We start from the raw sequence: 19,507 nt of genomic DNA, 5'->3' as shown, positions 1-19,507 counted from the left end.
ACAAACATGAAAACAAGAGTCCCCCCCCCCCCTAAAGTAACTGTAAATTCCAGCACTTTGAACATCAGTGTAACACCTAGTTTGATCAAAACTATTCACACTTGACGCCTGCTCCAAATGTATAACAAGCAACACTTTATTTAAGACGCAGAACAAAAATATAATGCAAATTCTTTTGTAACAAATTTCAATAGGAATTTATTTAACATTCACCAACAACGTTATCCTCAATTCAATCCGGCCACTGCAGCAGAATCATCCTCAAAAGGTCACGGAACCAAAGTGCGTTAGAGGGAATGCTCGATGATGTCACGGAACTGCAGGAAGTGCTGGACGCACGCTGGCACGGGGAGCCTCCGGACCAGGTCCGTCCTCGCCACCACGTCCGGTCCCATCAACATCCTGATCTGCAACCGGCACAGGTGCGACAGGTCGGGGATGGAGTCTGTGTGGAGGAGGAGACCGCAGGGAAAATGTTAATCACCAGCCAATGCTGCCGAGGGGACGGGGACGGACACACGGAGACAAGGACACACGGAGACACCCCTCGGGACAATTTAGAGGAAGTCTGAGGAAAACAACGTGCAATGGAATATCGTCATGTCATGGAAAAGTGGGACTACCAAATTGTGGGAATGGTTGCCAGGTGAACTGGGCCCGTCTTTGGCACAGGATGCCCTTCAAAGGGGGCGCCAACATTGACCAGTTGACCAACTGCAGCAGAAAGTTGACAATCTCGCTGTCCGCCTCACACAGTCTGGAAGCACAAAAATGTACGTTCATTTGTGGAAATGATGTTGGACGCGCAAAAATGTGTGACTGCGCAGTGCGTTTGTCCTGTCATTTCAAATAACGCTCAATTCTTCCATAAAGAAGACATTAATTCACTTGAATCAAAAATTACAAATTGATTAATTAAAAAAATGATCCATTAAAGCCCTAGTTTTTTTTTTTTGTCTGCACGTTTTCAGCAATTCTTTTCAAATTCAGAAGCGGAAACTGTTCACTGCAGAAAAACTACCATGAGAAAAAAGAAAAGATGGTCGTGTGAGCATGTGGAACATTTCTGCGTGTGTTTTTGTGCAAAGCAAGCGAACGTCGGAAGCGGCGTTGAAAGCGACACGAGGCGAGCGACGCACAAGCTGACGTGCAGCAGCAACTCGGGCTTCAGTCCGGCACGGAGCAGCGCCGGCAGCCAGCTGGCGGCAAACTCGGGCCGCTCCAGCGCCGTCGTCAACATGTCGCTGAACTCGGACGGCCTCAACGCCGTCTTGCTCTGACCGACGTCCGCCGCCGCCGCAGAGTCGTCGCTCAAGAGTCGCGGGGGGGAAATCCACCTGCAAGGCAGGAAGCCCCATTTGTTCATTCGGAGGATCAACGCCACGCCCCCATTGGCCCCGCCTTCTGCTCACCCCCGACTGGGCGTGTGCTTAAGGTTTGGAAGAATTGTTTTTGAAAACTATTGTTGACCTGTGATCCAGAACCAGCATGAGCAGGTCGTTCCGGGCCAACACCAGCCTCCACTCGTCCTGGCGCAGCGCAGCGCCCGCCGCCAGCAACATCATGGCCGCCTCGCTGTGGCGAGCGCACAGTAATTCATGAAGTTAACAGTTACGTTTCAAACCAATGTGAAACATTGAGTCACACATTTGTGTTGATGTCATTTTCTGCCACTAGGCGGCAATATTGTTTCATGTTGGTGATGGGAACAGTACATTTTTCTATGATCCAATTCGGAGCAATTGGTACTTGGAACATGAAGCAACTTGTGAACTCCAGGACATTTTGTCCACTGTAAATTATAATAAAGTCCCCACAAATATGTTTATTGCTAAATTGAGTTATAGCGACTCCTTTGTACAACGTATGTCAAATAAAGCATAAGCAACAATTGTATTAAAAATTGCGATGCCTCTCGACATCGTATTTAACGCTCCTTCATTACATTCAAGGCCTTGAACTTAGCAGATCTCATTTAATGACTTAATGCTCTTTAAAAAATGCCAAGATATGCAAAAAATGCATTCGAGGATGGTCGGAAGTCGGACTTTTCAGAGTTCAAACCGGGAAGTGTGTACGGGAACTCAAAAATTCCACTTGCGAAGTCGGGGGGGGGGGGGGGGCTGGGGGAAGACCCCCGACTTCAGTGACGTCACTCTACAATACTTCTGAACTGTCTGAAATCCTTATGAAATAAGATAAAAACAAGAAATGAAGCAAAATTGCGAGAAGGCCAAAATGAGTTTTGAGGACCAAAATAAAAAACAATTGATCGCTATCCGCCATTTTGATTGTTTACTTTCGACCACAAACGCTTTCAGGTCGGAACGCGGATATAACCGAGTTTGTGAGCGTCCTGGAACGCAGCATTCAAGAGGGGGTCGGGAAGGTCGCCCCCTGGTGGCGGTGGCGTGTGTGTGTGTGTACGCTGCGCGGGCGCTTGTTTGCCTGAGTCCGCTGCTTAAGGCGAGGGAGAGCGGCGAGTGCAGGCCCAAGAGCTCGCTGCAGTCCTGCGCGTCGGGGCTGAAGCCTCGCGCCAGAAGCAGCTCCACGCTGGACGCCTGGTGGCCTTGCACGGCCAGGTAGAGCGGACTCACCGTGCCCGCGCCGCGGTCGCACGCGCGCTCCGTGGCGCTCACCAGCCGCCTGAGGATCCTGTGGGCGGAGTCCAACAATACTAAACGCACTTAGGACAAATGAAAAATACAGCATATAAGAAGTGACTGGCCAATAATGTCAACACATTTGAGAGATTAACGTACTGATGATCGTTTCCACCACACCCCAAAATTAGCCACGCCCTGAGCCTTAATTGAATGGTGTGAACTCTGCTCCTTTAATTGTCCTAAAGGAAAATATAAAGTTTTCTCAATTTGAATCTCTCAAAATTCTGGGACCAAGAGAGACGTTTTTTTTCAAGGAACTCCTCATAATCCTAAAAGCAGTTCACTATTTTTGTTGTCAGGCCAAAGCCAAAATGATCGCTGACGTCATCTGGTGACATTTGGTACCACACAAATAATACCTTATTTCATCTCGGCGGTGCCCACATGCAGGTGTGCGCTTTTGAATATGACGGCACATAATTCACTGCAAATTATTTAGCAGAGGCCCGAGTTCGCCGTTTGCTCGAGCGGGAACGAGCAGCTACCCGAGATGGCCAAACTGCGCGGCGGCGTGGATGGGAAGCTGGGGCCAGTGGCGGCTGCACGCCAGGTTGGCGTCGGCGCCGTGGTCCAGCAGAAAGTTCACGCAAGAAAGGTGACCTTCCTGGGAAGCCAGCAGGAGCGGCGAGGCCAGGTCCGAGGCCTGCGTGTTCACGTTGGCGCCTGATTACAAAACAAACAAAAACAAACACACATTTCTGTTTCCTCCACTCTAAAAACTGTTGGGTCAAAAGTAACCCAATTATGGATCGATGCACTTTATGGGTCAATTTGACCCAACTTTTGGGTTGTTTTATACAAAATGACCCCATTTCTTGACCTAAGTAATGGATCTGACCAATATTTATGAGTTGCTTTACACTAAAAGGGGTTAAATAAACCCAAGTAGAGGATCGGTCCGTTTTTGACCCAACTGTTTTTAGAGTGTCCAACAAGCCAAAAGGTACTCGTGGTTTCATGATTGTGTTTACAGAGCATACATTTTCCTACAATTCTGAGACAAAAACAAAACAAGCTTCAGGAGTTCCTCAGTCAGTCAGTCAGTCAGTCAACACCCCCCCCCCCAAAAAAGTCTTCCTAAAACATTAGCAAGACGTACAATCCTTCCACTTTTCGAGATGTGGCCAATAAAGGCAAAAGTTGCGCCACCCCAGAATAACCTGAGCTCATTCCAACAACAGCCTTACAAAACGGCCACCTTACTACAAAGCGGACAGAACGTGAGAAGCTTACCGGCGCGGACCAGGATCTCCAGACATTCCCGCCGTCCGTACTGCGCCGCCACAAAGAGCGGCGTCATCTTGAAGTCGTCGCGCGCCTCCAGGTCGGACGACTGCACCAGGATGCGAACGATGTCTGCGTGATTCTACAAGAGCAAACATCGGGGCTAAAGATTCCAAGCAGGATGGAGAACTTTTTGTGTGTGTGTGTGTGAGCGGACGACCTGATAGACGGCTTGATGAAGGCACGTCCAGCAGGAGGCCGTGTGCCATCTGTTCAACTTGGCGCCCTTGGTCACCAGCAGCTGCACCACGTCCTTGTGGCCGTTGCTGACCGCTGCCGGAGCGCATTTGCGACTTAGCGGCTTCGACTCAACACGCACGCCACCAACCCAAACACAAAGGTTGCATTTACCTGCGTAGAGGGGACACGAGAGGTCGTTGGTCAGCTGGTCGATGTTGGTCCGGGCTTTGAGGAGGAGGCGGACGGCGTCCAAGTGGCCATGTCTCGCCGCCAGGAAGCAGGCCGACTCTCCCTCGTGGGTGGCCGAGTTGACGTACGCCTGGAAGCCCGACGACGAGCCGGCTGCATGGGAGGAAAAAAACAGCACACTTTTAAAGGAACCAATGCCGAGTTTGCCTGACAACAGTGCACCCTTGTTCTCCAGGTGAATTCGTTGTCTGGAGAAGAGGACAAAGAGTGCACGAGTCTGGTAGGTGCAGGTGTGTCCTCTCCGTCCAAAATGAGACATTTTGGTCCTCAGGATGCAAATCAAAACCAGAGGCTGTCAAAAAGATTTGTTTTCGACTGGGACCTTGACGTTTTGAAAGACATTGATAGCAGCATGCATGTTGCGGTTGCGCTTACCCGTCACGGCGGCCGCAGAGAGGATCTCCTTGAGGCAGCCCCACCTGCCTGCGGCGGCCGCCTCGTGGACGGCTCTCCAGCCGCGGTTGTCGGCGCTGTCGACGCTGCGACCCTCGCGGATCAGCCGCCTCAAGAGCTTCCTGCAGCCGCCGCGAACCGCGGCCGCCACGCTGGACACGGAGTCCTCGTAGCACTCGCTGAAGTCCATCCCTAAGCGACGCTAAACGAAGACACCTTTGCGTTACGTTCGCCATACTGGAGATGTTGCATGTGAATTAAAACAAAAAACAAAACGCAGTACTTGAAATTCAAAATGCGACTTTACCGAAGCGGAAGAAGCTTGAAGTGAGTTGCGGCAGCTCAATGAAGCCATCAGCGAGCTCAGTCGGTGAAGTTTTGATTCAACGTTTGACGTCAAGTCGCCTTTTTTTTGGTGTCACTTTGTCGTCCTGTAACGCGGCAGCATTGACGGCGAAATGGTTGGGAAAACGCACGGCATCGACGATTCCAGAAGTCATAAGACGCGCTATCAAAAACAAACAGTCGCGCTTTTAATACGTCACCGCAACGCCCCGGAAGTGCAGCAAGACGCGTTTTCTCCCCAGCTTGAACAGAATCCACTAGAAAAGCCTCCGATTTTATTTACTTTCCACGATTAAACTATTACAGCGGAGTCGATTGATGATCGAACGAGCCAGAAGACATTCCGAGATGAAATAGGACAAATCGGCGTCATTAACACTTTGAAGCGGGAGACATGGCAGGTACTAGGAATGAATATTATATACTGCTTCATCTTGTCAATCATCTGAATGGACGTGCTCGATATGTGATTTTGATGTTACCGAGACCAAATCCAGTCCATTGCTTGACTTCATGTGACTCGTCGCTGACCGCCGACCTAACTATTGTGTTTCTTTATGTGCTTAGTGATTGACTGTGATGATCAGTCCATTGATTGTTTAGTGTGTCTTGCCCAGGGACAGACTGGCACAAAAAATGGGCACCGGCATTTTTGGACCGGCCCGCGCAATGCTCACAACCCCTCCTGGAACTGAGAAGTCTTTGTTTGTCATCCCATCAACAACCAGGCTTTCATGAAAACAAATGCACAATACACACTCATAATAAAAGCAGGATCAAGTCAAAAGCAATGTTTTGCTAAGCTTATTTGACTAAATCATAGATTTTGTCCTCATCTCCCGTTTACCAGCAATCAGTTTGTCCCTTTGTGGCCTGCTATCATTTTTTAAATATGGTGACTATTATTTTGAAAAAAGCTTTTGATGATGAGAAAATGACAGTGATACGATGATGATGATGTGACGTCTCCCCGTCAAAGCGGCGTCTGGTGCCAACGTGGACGTGACGATGGGAGCGGCGTGGCGGTGTCGGAGCGAAGGCCTCGGCCTGGCCGACATTCTGCTGGCGGTTGACGTCACGGCGTTGGATGATGGCGTCGGCGAAGAAGAAGACGAGCTGAGGCAGAGACTTGGGTAGGAAGCCACCGCGGACCAAGTTGGGGCTCCAAGTAAAAGTTTATAAGGAGCCCCCTCCCCACATCCATGTCTCAGGGGCGAGGGAGTCCTGTTGGAGCGAGCGGACGCTGACAGCGGCGAGCCCTGCGTCCTGACGCTGAGCTGCGTCCCCGCCGGCTTGGCCGCCATTGGCCGCCTGGCGCTGGTCAGCGAGGCTCGCACCATGGAGGTGTACCTGCCCACGGGCGAGTACTGCGCGACGGTCCGGGGCCACAAGCAGGACCACATCCGGCACGACGACAGGTCAATAATAAGCCAGCCCTCCAATTACTACAGGGATGGGACATTGTGATTTCCTAGGAATGTTGTAGACGTGATCATTGAAAATGTAAACACCTGCGGAGGTTGTGTGGAATTAAGTGTTGCATATTGATCATTCCTACATTGTTTATTAGTGTTGATCAATCATTATTGTGAGAAAACTGTTGAAATATCGTGAAATAGTTTTATTTTGTCGTTGTGTGTGCAGAGGACCTTTCTACAGGAAGCAGCTGAGCCTGGACGACGCGCTGTCGTCATGCAACGTCAAGGTGACGAAGCACGAGCGCTCGCTTTGTTTGTACCTTTTCAAAAATTTCTTGGCGCAGCCAACTTTTTGCCTGCAACACAAATTGAAAAAAGCCACCAAGTGAGGTAGAAAATATCACATCGAACCCGAAACAAACCAAACCTTTTTTTTTAAGTAAATTATTAAATATAGCTGAAGAAGAACGAAGTAAACATATGCTGTTGTCTCTACAGTAATGTTTTATTTTCTCCAATATTTTCAAACTTTGAACAAAAAAGAGCAATAAAATAAAAATTAAAAAACACACAAATAAGACTTCGATCCAATGTCCCCAATTTTTTGAGCTGCATATTTTTGAGACAAGTCATTTTCTTTGTTGTTTTTTCCCCCTGTAATATGAAATGACGTCAACCAATTGCTGGCAACTCCTTTTTGAAAAAAAAAAAGATTTTTTTCTTCTTCCATTTTTGTTGCAAGTGTCCAAAGAAAGCTTCCTTTGGATTTATTTACTTTTGTTAACGGCTTGCAAAACCTGGCTCCCCCTCAGCTGCTCTCTCTGGCGGGTCGAAGCAGCGTGTTGCTGTGCGGCTTGGTGGTGGCGCTCCGGCCCCTGCGGTCCGGCCCGGCCCAAGGCGGCGGCGGCGGCGCCATCGACCTGCAGCAGGTCCAGAGTCTGGTGGACGAGATGGGCGGCAGCCTCTCGCCGGGGGCTCAGAACCTGATGGACATGGTGCGTCTCCAGCAGAAGGTACGTCCTCGTACGCGACACTTTGCTTGCCACTTGTTTGCTACATCCAAGCTTGTTAAAGCCATGGCTCTTATTTGGGCCTGCCCCCTCCAATATGGCCGCCGTATGGTGACATACAACACTCTGTTTGCCCCTTCCCCACTCAGAACCACAGCAGTTTCCTGCCGCTCCTGATGGGCGGGGGCCTCTTATCCGCTTTGGGCCCCCCGGCAAGTGTCGGGACCGCCGCCGCCGCCGCTGCCGCCGTCCAGGTACCGCTACCGCACACGTATTGAACACGCTAACGTGGATGTCAACTTGATCTACTAACCGATGAATTCAGCATTTTAATTTCACCGTGTTAGCCCCCAGTGGACTCGGTCGGGCCCGCCCCCCGAACGGCACCAAATGGGCCGGCGCCGGACGGCCGGCTGGCCGAGCTGATGCGCCGCTTCCTGTCGAGCGGGCGCGATGCCGACATGCTGCACGACGAGCTTTCCGCTCAGCTGACGCGACTCAAGGTGGACCACAGCAACGCACAGTAAGTTACGCCACTTGCGCGCACACACATGCCAAGGTTCAGTTCGGGTCAGACTGGTGGAGATTTTTTCACGCAGATTCCGATAGTTGGCAGGAAAATAAAAATCTGATCTTTTGGTCCCTTGACTGACTGTCAAGCAGTGCTTTGTTTGTCTGCACGTGCCTTGTGATTAACTGGCGACCAATCCAGGGCGTAACCCAAAGTTTGCGAGGATAGACTCCATCTGAATTGTGTCGCTTTTTCTGGTAACCATGGTGACGGGAAACCCACCTCCTCCGTGACAAACGGCGAACAAAAGATGTGGTTGTGGCGCCACAATGTGAGCTTTGATAGCGGGCGAGTCAGCCGAGCGTGACGGCACCCGGACGAGTTCAGAACCGCAAAGGGACGCCCCACTAACGTCCAAAATTCAAGCGTGAGTCTTGCTTTTTTGCTTCTTGTGTGTGTTTGTCATTTACGTACTGGCTTCATCTGTTTGCCGACCGTTCCATTATTTGTTAAGCACTGATTTACATGAGTACTTTGGCGGCATCTTGGAACAAGAAGGCCAAGGAACCATTTTGAAGTGAGTTGAGGTGCTACTTTGTGACAAACGTAGTGCTTGGATGTCATCCTATGATGCGCCCCCTGCCGCTGACTGGCGACTAGTCCTTTCCGTGGTTTGTCGGTGACTGACAGATGACAAGTCCATTCCTTATCTATATGTCCCCTGCCACCGATTAGTGACCAGTCTGTTGTTTGTCTATATGGGATTGTTTGTCTGTTCAACTTGTGATTGGTTGATGCTGACCACAGAGACCAGTCCAGTTTTTCTTTTTAAGTGCCCTACATTGACTGGCGACCAGTCCGTGTTTGTCTATAGTGGCCTGTCAATGCCTGGTGACTGTTACTCATTTTATGCATTTAGAATAAATATACATATTTTTTCCTTATTAAGGTTGGACATGAATTGAAGTGCATTTTTTACCTTTTACTTCTTCTTCTCTGCCATTAAAATTAGCCTCTGCTAAACGGTTAGCAATCGCGATTAGCATTTAGCAGGCTAGTGATAACTTTTAGGTCAGCAAACGCTAACTACCATTCACATATGTACAGTATATTTTGTATTTTACATTTGGAATTGTGTCTTCAAACTCACGTTACAGACGATGCTTCCACAAGAACAATCCAGAAGAAATCATAGTTAGCCTGTTAGCTACAATGCGGGTAATGAGCTTCCTTCTTGTTCTTCTTCATGATTTCCGACAGACTGGGCACGTTTGGCGCATTGCTGCCCCCCACTGGTAAAGTGGTGAACATCCAAAACCGAGCCAAAGCCTCGAGTGCTGCTCGTGGCAGATCCAGGATACATTTCTTTTTCGCTCTCTTTTGGGGGAGCTCCGTGTACTCATAAATGAGCAATAAAAAAATGAATAAATAGTTAACTTGATCGCAATGCTCACATTTGCAAGAAATGTCCGCATAGGAAACAATGACGGCAAATCTTCGAGGCAGAAATGTTGTTTCCACCTATTTTTGTAGTTGAGTAACTGAGTATTTTTTTCTTTTCTTTTTCCAGCTCTACTGGTGGCTAGTATACTGTTTGACACGATTTTCTTTTGTGTGCGTGTGTTTTTACATGCTGATCTCATCGCTCAGCACATCTGTTTGGACTTGTCTTTTCCGCCTTTGTGAGGGATTATGCGTTGCCCAAGTGAAAACATTTTGGAGGAACATCAACTCTGACATCTGCTTCAAGTCTTCCTTTCATGTGAACGCCTTCTTCTTGTTGTTTTTTCAGGCGTGAGGTTTTGTTGTACATCTTCAAGTGTCCCACAGCTGGAAGCAGATCTGTGGCGGTCTCTCCAAAGAGTTTTTGTGGCGGTCAGCGAGTGACAAGTTCTGCGAATGCCAAGACTGCTGGTCAGCATGGCTTCCTGCGGGTGTTTTATTTTGAGCTTAACGTCAATCACACAAACCCAGAAAACGTCCAAGAATATATTGTTCCGAGTCAGCAAGTGGACCGATTGACAGAGCGTTTCTTAAAACATCAGCACTTTGTTTGTAAGCTAGCGTTAGCTTAGCATCCCTGCTTGGCACTGATGCACGTGGACAACAAAGACACGATAAAAATACCTGGAAAAACAACACGCCGACCACAGAACAAAACACCTAAGACATGTTCAAATCCACGTGAAGACACGACAAAGACTCATTGGAAAAAAACAGCAAACTGTCTTACAGTGGACTTGTTTGTTGTTTGTTTGTTGTTTGTCCCTCAGGACTGCAGACGCGTCCATGGAGCGTCGCCTGGAGGAAATGGAGCGGCGTCTGAAGGAGCACGTGGACCGCCGCTTGGACGCTCTGGAGCACAAGCTGGACAAAGTGCTGCTCGCTGCCCTCCAGCAGGGGGCGTCTGCCGCAGCGCCGCCCTCGGACCCGCGTGAGGCTGACGGCCAGAAGTCCTAGCACGGCAAAGCTGACGGCGCCAAACGTGTGCACTAACTCAAGTAACGTACGTGGAATTCTGCGCTAACTTGACTTATGGGACATTTCTCGAACGGGACAAATACGAAATGAACACACTTGCATGGAGCATGGAGAAGACACTCACATGGAACGAACTGTGTGGTAAATTGCATCATGCTCATATTCAGAAGGGGTTGGGGGGCTGGGGGGGGGGGTGGTCACTGCTCACAGTAGCTTTGCTAACCATGTCAACTAACCAACCAAAACTGCTACATTAGCAAATGATAACAATTGAAACAAAAATCAAATGAATGATCAGATTCCATTTTTAAATGGCAGAAGCTGGCCACTTTCTAAATTAATCAACCACCAATTGATTACCCAAATAATCGATCACTATTTTTGATAAATCGATTAATTACTTCGAGATGCTGTTGAACTTAAAATTTCAGCCTCACAACAGGAAGTATTCTCCAATTTCTCAATTCCATAAAAGCAAAGTGATGATATAGGTGTTTTTCCAAAATAAGACATTTGCAAGCGGCTGCTTTTACTTTGGAAATCACAACGATCGACATTTTTGCCGATTGCCTGACAGATGTTACAGAACTGAATAATAATTTATGTTTATGCCTTTTAGCCAATTTCAAATGATGCATTTTTTTTTTTTAATAAAGGCATATCAATTAAAACGGTATTTTTTTAAATTATTATTTTCATCTTTTCTTGTTATCTGCAGAGGTTGAAAAATGTCACAGTAAAATTAATACTCAAAGTAAAAAATCTTAAGTACAGTAACACTGTAGAGTATTTTTGTACTTGGTTACTTCCCATCACTGAATGTTTCGGAAACAGCGACACGCCAAAACATCGCAAGAGCTGAAGCACAGTGACATCATGTCGGAAGCATCAAGAAATAAACATGACGTCATACTCACTCTTGCACTTCTGACCCGTCGCAGCTTTGGCGAGCTCGCTTGGCGCCGGCCGAATGGTTCTGTTGAGTTATTTGGGCCCGCCGGGCAGCTTCCTGTTTGCTTAAATCACTGCAAGCACATTCACCACAAATCCAATGTACACATGTTGTTGTTACTTCATATCAAATGTTACAGGAGGGCGCAATGTGTACCCCCGGGCCACAAGGGCGGCTCCACTTGCGAAAGAAAGTTTGCAATGTCCATTGAAAATCATATCGAGTGTGCCTTTTCATAAGTGTGAAGACACAAAAAACAACGCTTCAAAGGCACAATGGAAACAACAAAAACCTGCAGACAATAAAAGAAACAATATGCGAACACACACACACAAAAAAGCAAAAACAAACACAGACACAGTAGGATTCTGTTAAAAAATAATTGTATTTTCTTTAGAAAAAAAGGTCATACACATAAAAACAACTTCCAAAATACAAGTCCCAAAAGGTACAGTAACCTAGCAACCACTTGATGGACACACAAGTAGCAACTGCTTGCGTGTGCGTCTTCGCTGTGCGTTCGTGACGACGCGTGGTCTGGAGAGTCCGCCCGGAAGGTCCTTAAAGTCAACAGGCGTTGGCGCCCCCCGTCGGTGGCCGGCGGAAGCGCGGGCGGGCGTTGGCGCCGGTCACGGCTTGACGTCGTCGGGCACGACGGTGACGATGACGTCCTCGTTGCCGCGCCTCACCACCAGCCGCAGCCTGTCGTCGCGCCTGATGGCGGCGCTCACGTCGCTGGCTGACGTCACGCGCTCGCCGTTGATGCTGATGATCACGTCGCTCTCGCGCAAGCCGGCGCTGCGTCGGAAAAAAGACGCCAGTCAACGTTTTCTTACTACAAATATGCGTCAAAGTTCAATCTGACAACAAAATGAAAAACATGAAACGACACTAAATACATGCGGTAGCCATGATACAACGGCGTGTTAGGGCCACGTATATATATATATATATATTAAAAAAAAAATTGGAGGACGGGGGCAATATTCCAAGAAAAAAAAACCTCGTAATTTATAAAGAGGCAACTTTGTGAGTTTATAAAGTGGCAGATTTGCGAGGACAAAAAGTCAGAAAGTTAGAAGAAATACACGTAATTCTAATACGCCGTCGTACATGCTGAGCTGATTGCTCCGTTTTTTTTTTTTTTTGCTCCATCGGTGATCATTGTTATGTTTGGTGTCTGTTTGTTTACTCGTGACCATGTTGTTTTCGAATCGAGTTTCGCCGACGCCGATTGTTTTCGTGCACTCACGCCTCGGCAGGTGTCCGGCTGAGGATTTCGATGACGTAAGCGCCTGAGGTGACGTCTGGGAAGTCCGACTGCCTGTCTTTCAGCTCCTTGGCTAGACTGGAGGGGGGAGGGAGGGGGGGGGGGGGTGGGGGGTAGGAAATGAGTCACTTTTACATCATTGCAACAAGAAATAATCATTTGTGTGATTTTCATGGGAAAAATAACATTTCGATAACATTAAGCAGGTTTGACTTTTGTCCATGTGCGACTTTTCTTTTTTTCTTTTTTTCATGCACATGTTTTTTCCATTTCCCACCGCATTGCTCGACTCCATTTCGATCGTCCAGCACAAAAAGGTTCTTGCTTCGTGTTGGCTTGCACGATTGTGACAAATGTGATGACCGCTCGCACGTTCATGTCGTCCAAAGAACATTTGTGTCACATTTCGCCCGCTCTGTCATTAGACACGAGTGCGGCCCGGTAATAACACAGGTCCGAATGTTAGCCGCTCGAAGTAGAAATCATGCTGGTGGCGTTGACCACGTGCTCTTCTTGCGTTTTGGAGAATCTCCTCCCGCCGCCACGTTGACGGCCTCACAAAACGTGTGCCTTTGTCTTTGCGACATTGTGGGGAACACACACGCGTGTTTTTCCAGGTTGAACTATCATTGTGGGGACCGACTTGAACTTGTGGGGACATTTTGGTGGTCCCCACAAGATCAGAGCTCTTTTTGAGGGTCAAGACTTTAGGTTGGAATTATGGTTGAGGGTAAGCAATTATTTTTTGATGCTTGGGGTTAGGGGGCGGGGCTAGGAAAGGCATTATGTTAATGAGATGTCCCAATGATGAGACAAAGACAAGTGTGTGTGTGTGTGTGTGCGTGTGTGCGTGTGTCGCTCACGTTGGCGTGAGGCTCATCATCCTGATGCCGATGTACTTCTTCTTGCCGCTGTTACTGCCTAAAATTAAAATAAAAATGAAGACAATAAAAACAAGATTGTAATGCGTAAAAACAGTTTGTTGCTACCTTTGGCCTGTCGGACGTGCGACTCTGCCAGGAATTCTCTTATTTTGTCGGACGGGATCGCGAAGGAGATTCCCGCCGTCACCTTCAACGTGTTGATGCCGATCACCTCGCCGTCCTGCACGCGCACACGCAACTAGTTTACACGTGTGTGTGTGTGCGTGTGTGTTTTTTAACAAAGTCATTGGTTAATTAATACAAATAACATTGATTATAAATGATCAACTTGACCATTCATGACTATTTTATTTGTACAACGTTTTTATTTACTTAATTAAACAATTGAGTGATTCGATCTTATTAAAAAATAAAGATAAAAAATTAAGAATTTGAATGAATTATTCAAATCAATTATTTGATATAAAACTGGTATTTTTAAATGTGTTCTACTCTACTGAATAACTGGTTAATTACGTATTCAGTTGGCTATGAATAAACTATTTGACTAATAATACCTTTCAAAAATAAGCCTTTTTTTTAAATTGTTAAAATACATAATTTTTACATTAAAAAGTTAATTAATTGAAGAGTTAAAATGCAAATATTAGACAGCTCCACGTTTGTAAATAAAAAATTGACAAACAATTGTTTTAAAGTTGCGGTTCCCCAAACATTTAGTTGTGTTTGAGGTAACGTGAGCGACTGTAAATGTCCAAGGGTCAAAAGGTCAAGACGTGCGAACGCTTTGGAAAAGGCGCTTTAGCACTCCAAATCTTCTTTCCAGCAGTTTTGCTTTTGCCGGAACGAGGAGAACAATGTGGTCTGCTCGGAGGCGTGGCTCGACTCTACGGCGACGAGCGGCGCCCGAGGACTCACCAGGTTGACGAGCGGCCCTCCCGAGTTGCCGTACTGCCGGCAAAAGAGACGAGCAAAAGCGTCAACGCGGGCGACGTGCTAGCTCGCTCGCTCGCTCGCTCGCCCGCTCGCGTTTTGTTCTCACGTTGATGATGGCGTCCGTCTGGATGTAGTCCATGTCGGAGTTGCGCAAGCCCAGCTCCTTGCCCTGCCGCTGCGTGGTGCTGACGACGCCGGTGGTGACGGTGTTCTGCAGCGAGAAGGGACTCCCGATGGCCACCACGAACTCGCCGGGGCGCAGCTCCGCCGAGCGGCCCAGCAGCAGAACCGGCAGCTTGTTCTGAAAGGCCGCAAAAGCCGCAATCATCGAGTCGGAACGCAGATTTCACATTTTGCGTTCAGCTTGAAATCAGCTTCGATTTGATGTCATCTTCCGATTTCACGTTGACTTCTCTGATTGAATCATTGCGTTCATCGTTGCTGATTTCACTTTCGATTATTTAGATTATTTCTTTGACTTCATCTTTGATTTGACTTAAATGCGACGGCATCTGCGATTGAATCCCCTTTGATGAATTCGCATTTGACTTTACCTTCAAGTTTGCGAATTGAAATTCACTCAATGCATCTCGGACTTGATCTTTGATTTCACTTTGCTTGACTTGATCTTTGATTCCCTCACTTTGAATTGATTTCCAACGCAAAGGCTCATTTAATCTTTGGCGATTTCACGTTGGATTTAGCATCTTTAGTTGCCTGTTTGCCTTCACCTCTTAATGACGTGACTTTGAACGCATCGTTTCATTTCATCTTTGACTTTGCGTGCGTGTCAAGGTTATTCTTGTTCTTATGACTCACGTGGACGTTGATTTTGATGAGAGCGATGTCGGCCTTCTCGTCGATGTCCAAGATTTTGGCGTCAAAGGTGGCGCCGCTCTTCAGCTCCACCTGCGGGCACGACGCCAAAGGTGACATCTGCGTCGCGCAGCCGGACTCCATTTACGCACCTTCAGCCGATGCTTGTTGGCCACCACGTGGGCGTTAGTGACGATGAGGCCGTCCTCCGACACGACGAAACCCGAGCCGCTGGCGACGGCCACTTCCCGCTTGGAATAAACCATCCTGCGCGCGCAGAGAAAACAATCATTGCCACGCCTTGGCCATGAGTCGCGCGTGACTTCCTGACTTCCTGACTTCCGCCGCCTCGTCGTACTTGCGGTAGAGCTCGATGTGGACCACGGCCGGCGCGATCTTGTCCACCACGTCGGCGATGAAGTTGAACTTGAAGCGAAGACTGTCGGGGTTCTTCTGTCCTGCTGATGCAAAAAGAACGTCAGGGGCGCCGACGCGTACGACGCCGCGACCACTAGGGGGCCCCGGAGAGCACTTCAAGGTCAACAGAGGTCAAATTTTGTTGTTAGTTTTGACAACAGTAGGCGCATCGATGATTCATAATCAATATAAAAGAAGCCCCCCCCCCATATTTTGTGTGGCCCACATTTCTACACTTGGAGTGTCATGTCGCTCCCGCAGCAGCAGGGCGGCGCTGTGACAGGTTTCAGCCGCGCAAACAAGAACGAAAAGGATGTGAGTCAAGTCTTGTCTTACGTAAGCTTGGCGCTTGCTCACGCTGGAGAAATGCTGAAAACATCCGCGACCGCTCCCAACAGCTGCGACCACTCAGGAGACGCGCAGAAGTCCGTCCAAATGTTTGACAAGACAAACACACACTCCATGGCCGAGTGAGACGCGATTGGTCGGAACGGGAAAGACTGACAAGTGAGCTAACTATTGGCTACCACGAGACTTGACTTCATGGCATCATTTCTAATAGTCTTTCTAGCGGTATCAAACTTTTTACTCGATGCTGATTGGCCAGCACGTAGCACGTAGCACGTAGCACGCGCTAACTGATTGTGAGAAGGCGGGCGTGTGATGAAACGTGGGTTAGCGGCGTGCTGTGACTCGTAAAGGCGAGAGTGCGCTAAAATGAGGTCCAATGAGGACACGCACTTGGCGAACGCTTCAACGGTATCCACGACGTTGCTTTTCCCAACAAGGATTATCAGCCAATCGACGGCGCTCTCCGATCCCATCAGGAAGCGGACGAGCCCGGACTGGGGAAGATTCCTGAGAGCGGTGAGTCAGCAGCGCGGCAAGCGTTGCCGCGTTGCCGGCGGATCCCAGCTTGTCTGCGCGCCGAGAAAAACATTCGCAGTCGCTCCAATCTGGGTTAAATAACGTCTGACCCACATTCAACCCGGCGACCAATCGTCTCTCAGCCATGAGTCACGGCGGCAAACGTGTTCCAGACCTACTTGCGGTCCACAAAACAACATCAGCCATTTCAAAGATGAAGTTTGGCAACGGAAGCAAAACTGTTCCCATGCAGGAAGGTCAAGCGCTTTTATTTGGGTCAATGCTCAGGAGTTCCATTCGTTGCTTGATTGGCTCATTGCTCCACGCTTGAACATTTGAAATGTGCAATTTCTTGCAAAATGATTTTGGGCTCGGGCTCGTTGCAGCTCGCAGAAGCTCGCTGACTCGCTTGAAGACACTTTTGGCTTGTGAGATGACAAAGCGACGTCGCCATGTTGCCATGTTCAACTATGTGGAACATTCCAGGAGGAATGACACAAACTTAACTTCTTTTTTGTTCTTGCAAGAATTAGCAACTGAGCAACACACTATACTGGCAACAAAGAAAGAAAGTGTTCGTTAAAGTTAGTTAAAGCCAAGAACAATTGCAAAGTTACTCGCAAAATGACAACAAATGCACTTAGCGAGAAACTTGCGCTAAACAAACTTGATTTGATTCCATTTAGTGTGACACCTCACGCACATGGCGTCGAACCTGTGTCGAGCATCACTCGCGCATGCGCTCGAGCCCACGAGCCGCAACTCAACTCACCGCGGCCGCACGCGCCTCTCTGGATGAGGATGACCGGCGGCTGGCCGGCCTGAAGCGCTCGGACGGCGTCGCGCCGCAGCCGGCAGACGTTGGCGTAAGTGACGCCGTCGCTGCCGCACACGGGTTCGGGGACGGCGCACACGCACACGCCCGCCCTGGCGCGGCTTCGCACCGTGCTCGTGGGCGCCACGCCGTCGTCCGGCGCCGCGCACGTCAGCCCTTCGGCGCAGCGGCGTTCGCCGCCGCCGCCGCACGGCTTGCCCTCGCCGGCCGCGCACGTCCGGCAGCAATCGCAGGCGTCCGCCGCCAGCCCGGCCGGGCAGTCGGCGGGCGAGGGCGGGGGCGGGCACCGCGACGGCTCGCAGGTCACCGCGCAGGCGGCGGCGGCGGCGGCGGCGGCCGAGCGCTTGGACAGCCTGGAGGTGTCGGCGGGGGCGAGCAGCGCGCACACGAGCACGAGCGCGAGCGCAATCATCTTGCGTGGGACGAAAAAAGAGCGCGAGGAAGGAAAGAAAGAAGACGAAGTTCGGATGCTCGCAGAAGGCAACTGTCAAAGCTTTCAAAGCTGGCGGCCAAATGACGCCGGGCTGCCCCGGTGCACTTTTTAAAGCGCCGAGTAAACACATCGTGTGATTGGCTGCCGCCTGTGACGTTTCCAGTCAGGGTGGGGCTGCGAACCACCGACTTCATTGCGACTATACAGTGGACCCCCGCCTATTCGCGGCTCACTTTCCGTGGATTCACCTATTAACATTCAAATTGAATTTGGGGGCAGGGTGACATTTTGGGTGTGTATAGAAAATGCTTATTTGAAGTATTTTCGAACTTATTTAAGCTTTTTCAGGGGGGGAAAGTCACGGCAATTCTAAATATTTCCGAGGCGGAATTCATCCTTGTGTTTTGTGTAAACTACTGGCATGAGTATTTTCTTCTTCTTAAAGCATTTTTCACTCCAAACTGTTTTTGGAGAGGAAACATACTAACCCCCCACCCCCAAACAGGTTATTGATGATGTGTACATCTTATTTGCATTTACATCAAGCACCCCCCCCCACTAGAATGTTTTCCCCCATGCATAAAAATGCATGCTCAGCTTAAATGACTTTCTGAAATGTGTGTTACTCAATTGGATACAATCATTTTGCTGTCATTTTTGTTATTAAATATCACATTACTCTGCAATAAGATAATGAGCAAATGTTCATCTTATTTGGAGCCAACAAACAGCACGTCTGCTGCATGCAGTCAGGAGAGGAAGCGTCAAGTATGAACTGACCTTTATACTGCCCCCAGGTGGCCAAGGTGAGCACAGCAAAAGGAGCAGCACAACGTCTGTTGCGTCTGTTGAACTGAAGCAAAACATGTGACAAAAACAGTTCAATTGTCGACATTCTATTTCACGACGTCCTATGTTTTTATTACACTTGTGTAATCCTGCTACACGCGCACACGCACACACAGTACATGTTGTGCTTAATGAGCTCAGTCAGTGCGAGTGAACATATTTTAAGAGTTAGCGATGCAGCGCACGCCAAGACAACACCCTGTCCTCCGTGCCGTGCGTGTGTCATTTCACTTCCAGGCCGTGTGGCGTCGGCGTCACGAGCTGTTTGGCTGTGGAGCGGGCCGACCCGGACCAATTCCGGTAAATGAGGGCGAATCGTGTCCTCAACAGAGGCCACGCCCACAAGCGCGCTCCTGACAGCCACTCGGACCCTCCAAATGTTCTCCGGCTGTTGAATGCACGTCCGCCGTCGCGGCCTGCCTCTGCCCACTTGGTGGTCTGCAGATGACCCCCCCCCCCAATCCAAGATTTCAACAACAAAAAGTCCTCACGTGTGTTGAAGGCCAGTCCAAACATTTTCTTCCCAGAAACCCTGCGTGCGTGCGTGCGCGTGCGAAAACATCAAATTCCAGTCAGCAATGATGTCGTCGTCGTGCTCAGATGGACGAGGTGCCACATTGAAGCTGCTGTCAGCCACTCTTCATCTCCGTTTTCCACTTTTCATGTTGTTCTTTGTGGCTTGTTGGTTTTTTGTTGCTTTTGGACTTTTTC

General features: G+C 48.9%; 3 protein-coding genes across 6 annotated transcripts; 1 reads left to right on the top strand and 2 right to left on the bottom strand.

Moving 5' to 3' along the window:
- Positions 1–112: 112 nt before the first annotated feature.
- On the bottom strand, positions 113–9,335 carry asb3 (ankyrin repeat and SOCS box containing 3). Of its 2 annotated transcripts, XM_086064740.1 has the most exons (12): positions 9,207–9,335; positions 5,080–6,891; positions 4,755–4,974; positions 4,302–4,472; positions 4,111–4,223; positions 3,900–4,032; positions 3,152–3,329; positions 2,449–2,655; positions 1,471–1,575; positions 1,140–1,337; positions 624–757; positions 113–445 (listed from the first exon to the last, which is right to left on the bottom strand). In XM_086064740.1, the coding sequence occupies exons 2-12, from the start codon at positions 5,125–5,127 to the stop codon at positions 288–290; spliced, it is 1,665 nt and encodes a 554-aa protein (XP_085920866.1). In that variant the 5' UTR covers positions 5,128–6,891; positions 9,207–9,335; the 3' UTR covers positions 113–287. The 2 variants fall into 2 exon arrangements, with proteins under 2 accessions (XP_085920866.1, XP_085920865.1); XM_086064739.1 differs by having other exon boundaries at positions 4,111–4,472.
- On the top strand, positions 5,202–11,310 carry c20h10orf88 (chromosome 20 C10orf88 homolog). Of its 2 annotated transcripts, none has more exons than XM_086064742.1 (8): positions 5,202–5,518; positions 6,097–6,250; positions 6,329–6,535; positions 6,762–6,822; positions 7,348–7,548; positions 7,695–7,799; positions 7,871–8,068; positions 10,330–11,310. In XM_086064742.1, the coding sequence occupies exons 1-8, from the start codon at positions 5,512–5,514 to the stop codon at positions 10,492–10,494; spliced, it is 1,098 nt and encodes a 365-aa protein (XP_085920868.1). In that variant the 5' UTR covers positions 5,202–5,511; the 3' UTR covers positions 10,495–11,310. The 2 variants fall into 2 exon arrangements, with proteins under 2 accessions (XP_085920868.1, XP_085920867.1); XM_086064741.1 differs by having other exon boundaries at positions 5,221–5,518; positions 7,893–8,068.
- Positions 11,311–11,855: 545 nt separating this feature from the next.
- Positions 11,856–18,054, bottom strand: LOC147156233 (serine protease HTRA1B-like). Of its 2 annotated transcripts, none has more exons than XM_086064287.1 (10): positions 17,452–18,054; positions 15,754–15,856; positions 15,548–15,662; positions 15,399–15,488; positions 14,686–14,880; positions 14,562–14,594; positions 13,749–13,863; positions 13,623–13,680; positions 12,742–12,837; positions 11,856–12,287 (listed from the first exon to the last, which is right to left on the bottom strand). In XM_086064287.1, the coding sequence occupies exons 1-10, from the start codon at positions 17,924–17,926 to the stop codon at positions 12,119–12,121; spliced, it is 1,449 nt and encodes a 482-aa protein (XP_085920413.1). In that variant the 5' UTR covers positions 17,927–18,054; the 3' UTR covers positions 11,856–12,118. The 2 variants fall into 2 exon arrangements, with proteins under 2 accessions (XP_085920413.1, XP_085920414.1); XM_086064288.1 differs by having other exon boundaries at positions 15,754–15,853; positions 17,452–18,053.
- Positions 18,055–19,507: the final 1,453 nt, after the last annotated feature.

This window comes from Leptonotus elevatus, chromosome 20, assembly GCF_054856555.1.
Source record: "Leptonotus elevatus isolate MCC_2025b chromosome 20, RoL_Lele_1.0, whole genome shotgun sequence".
NCBI classification, from domain to species: Eukaryota; Metazoa; Chordata; class Actinopteri; order Syngnathiformes; family Syngnathidae; genus Leptonotus; species Leptonotus elevatus.
The sequence above is the reverse complement of the archived record's forward strand: the minus strand, read 5'-3'. Positions and strand labels throughout refer to the sequence as shown.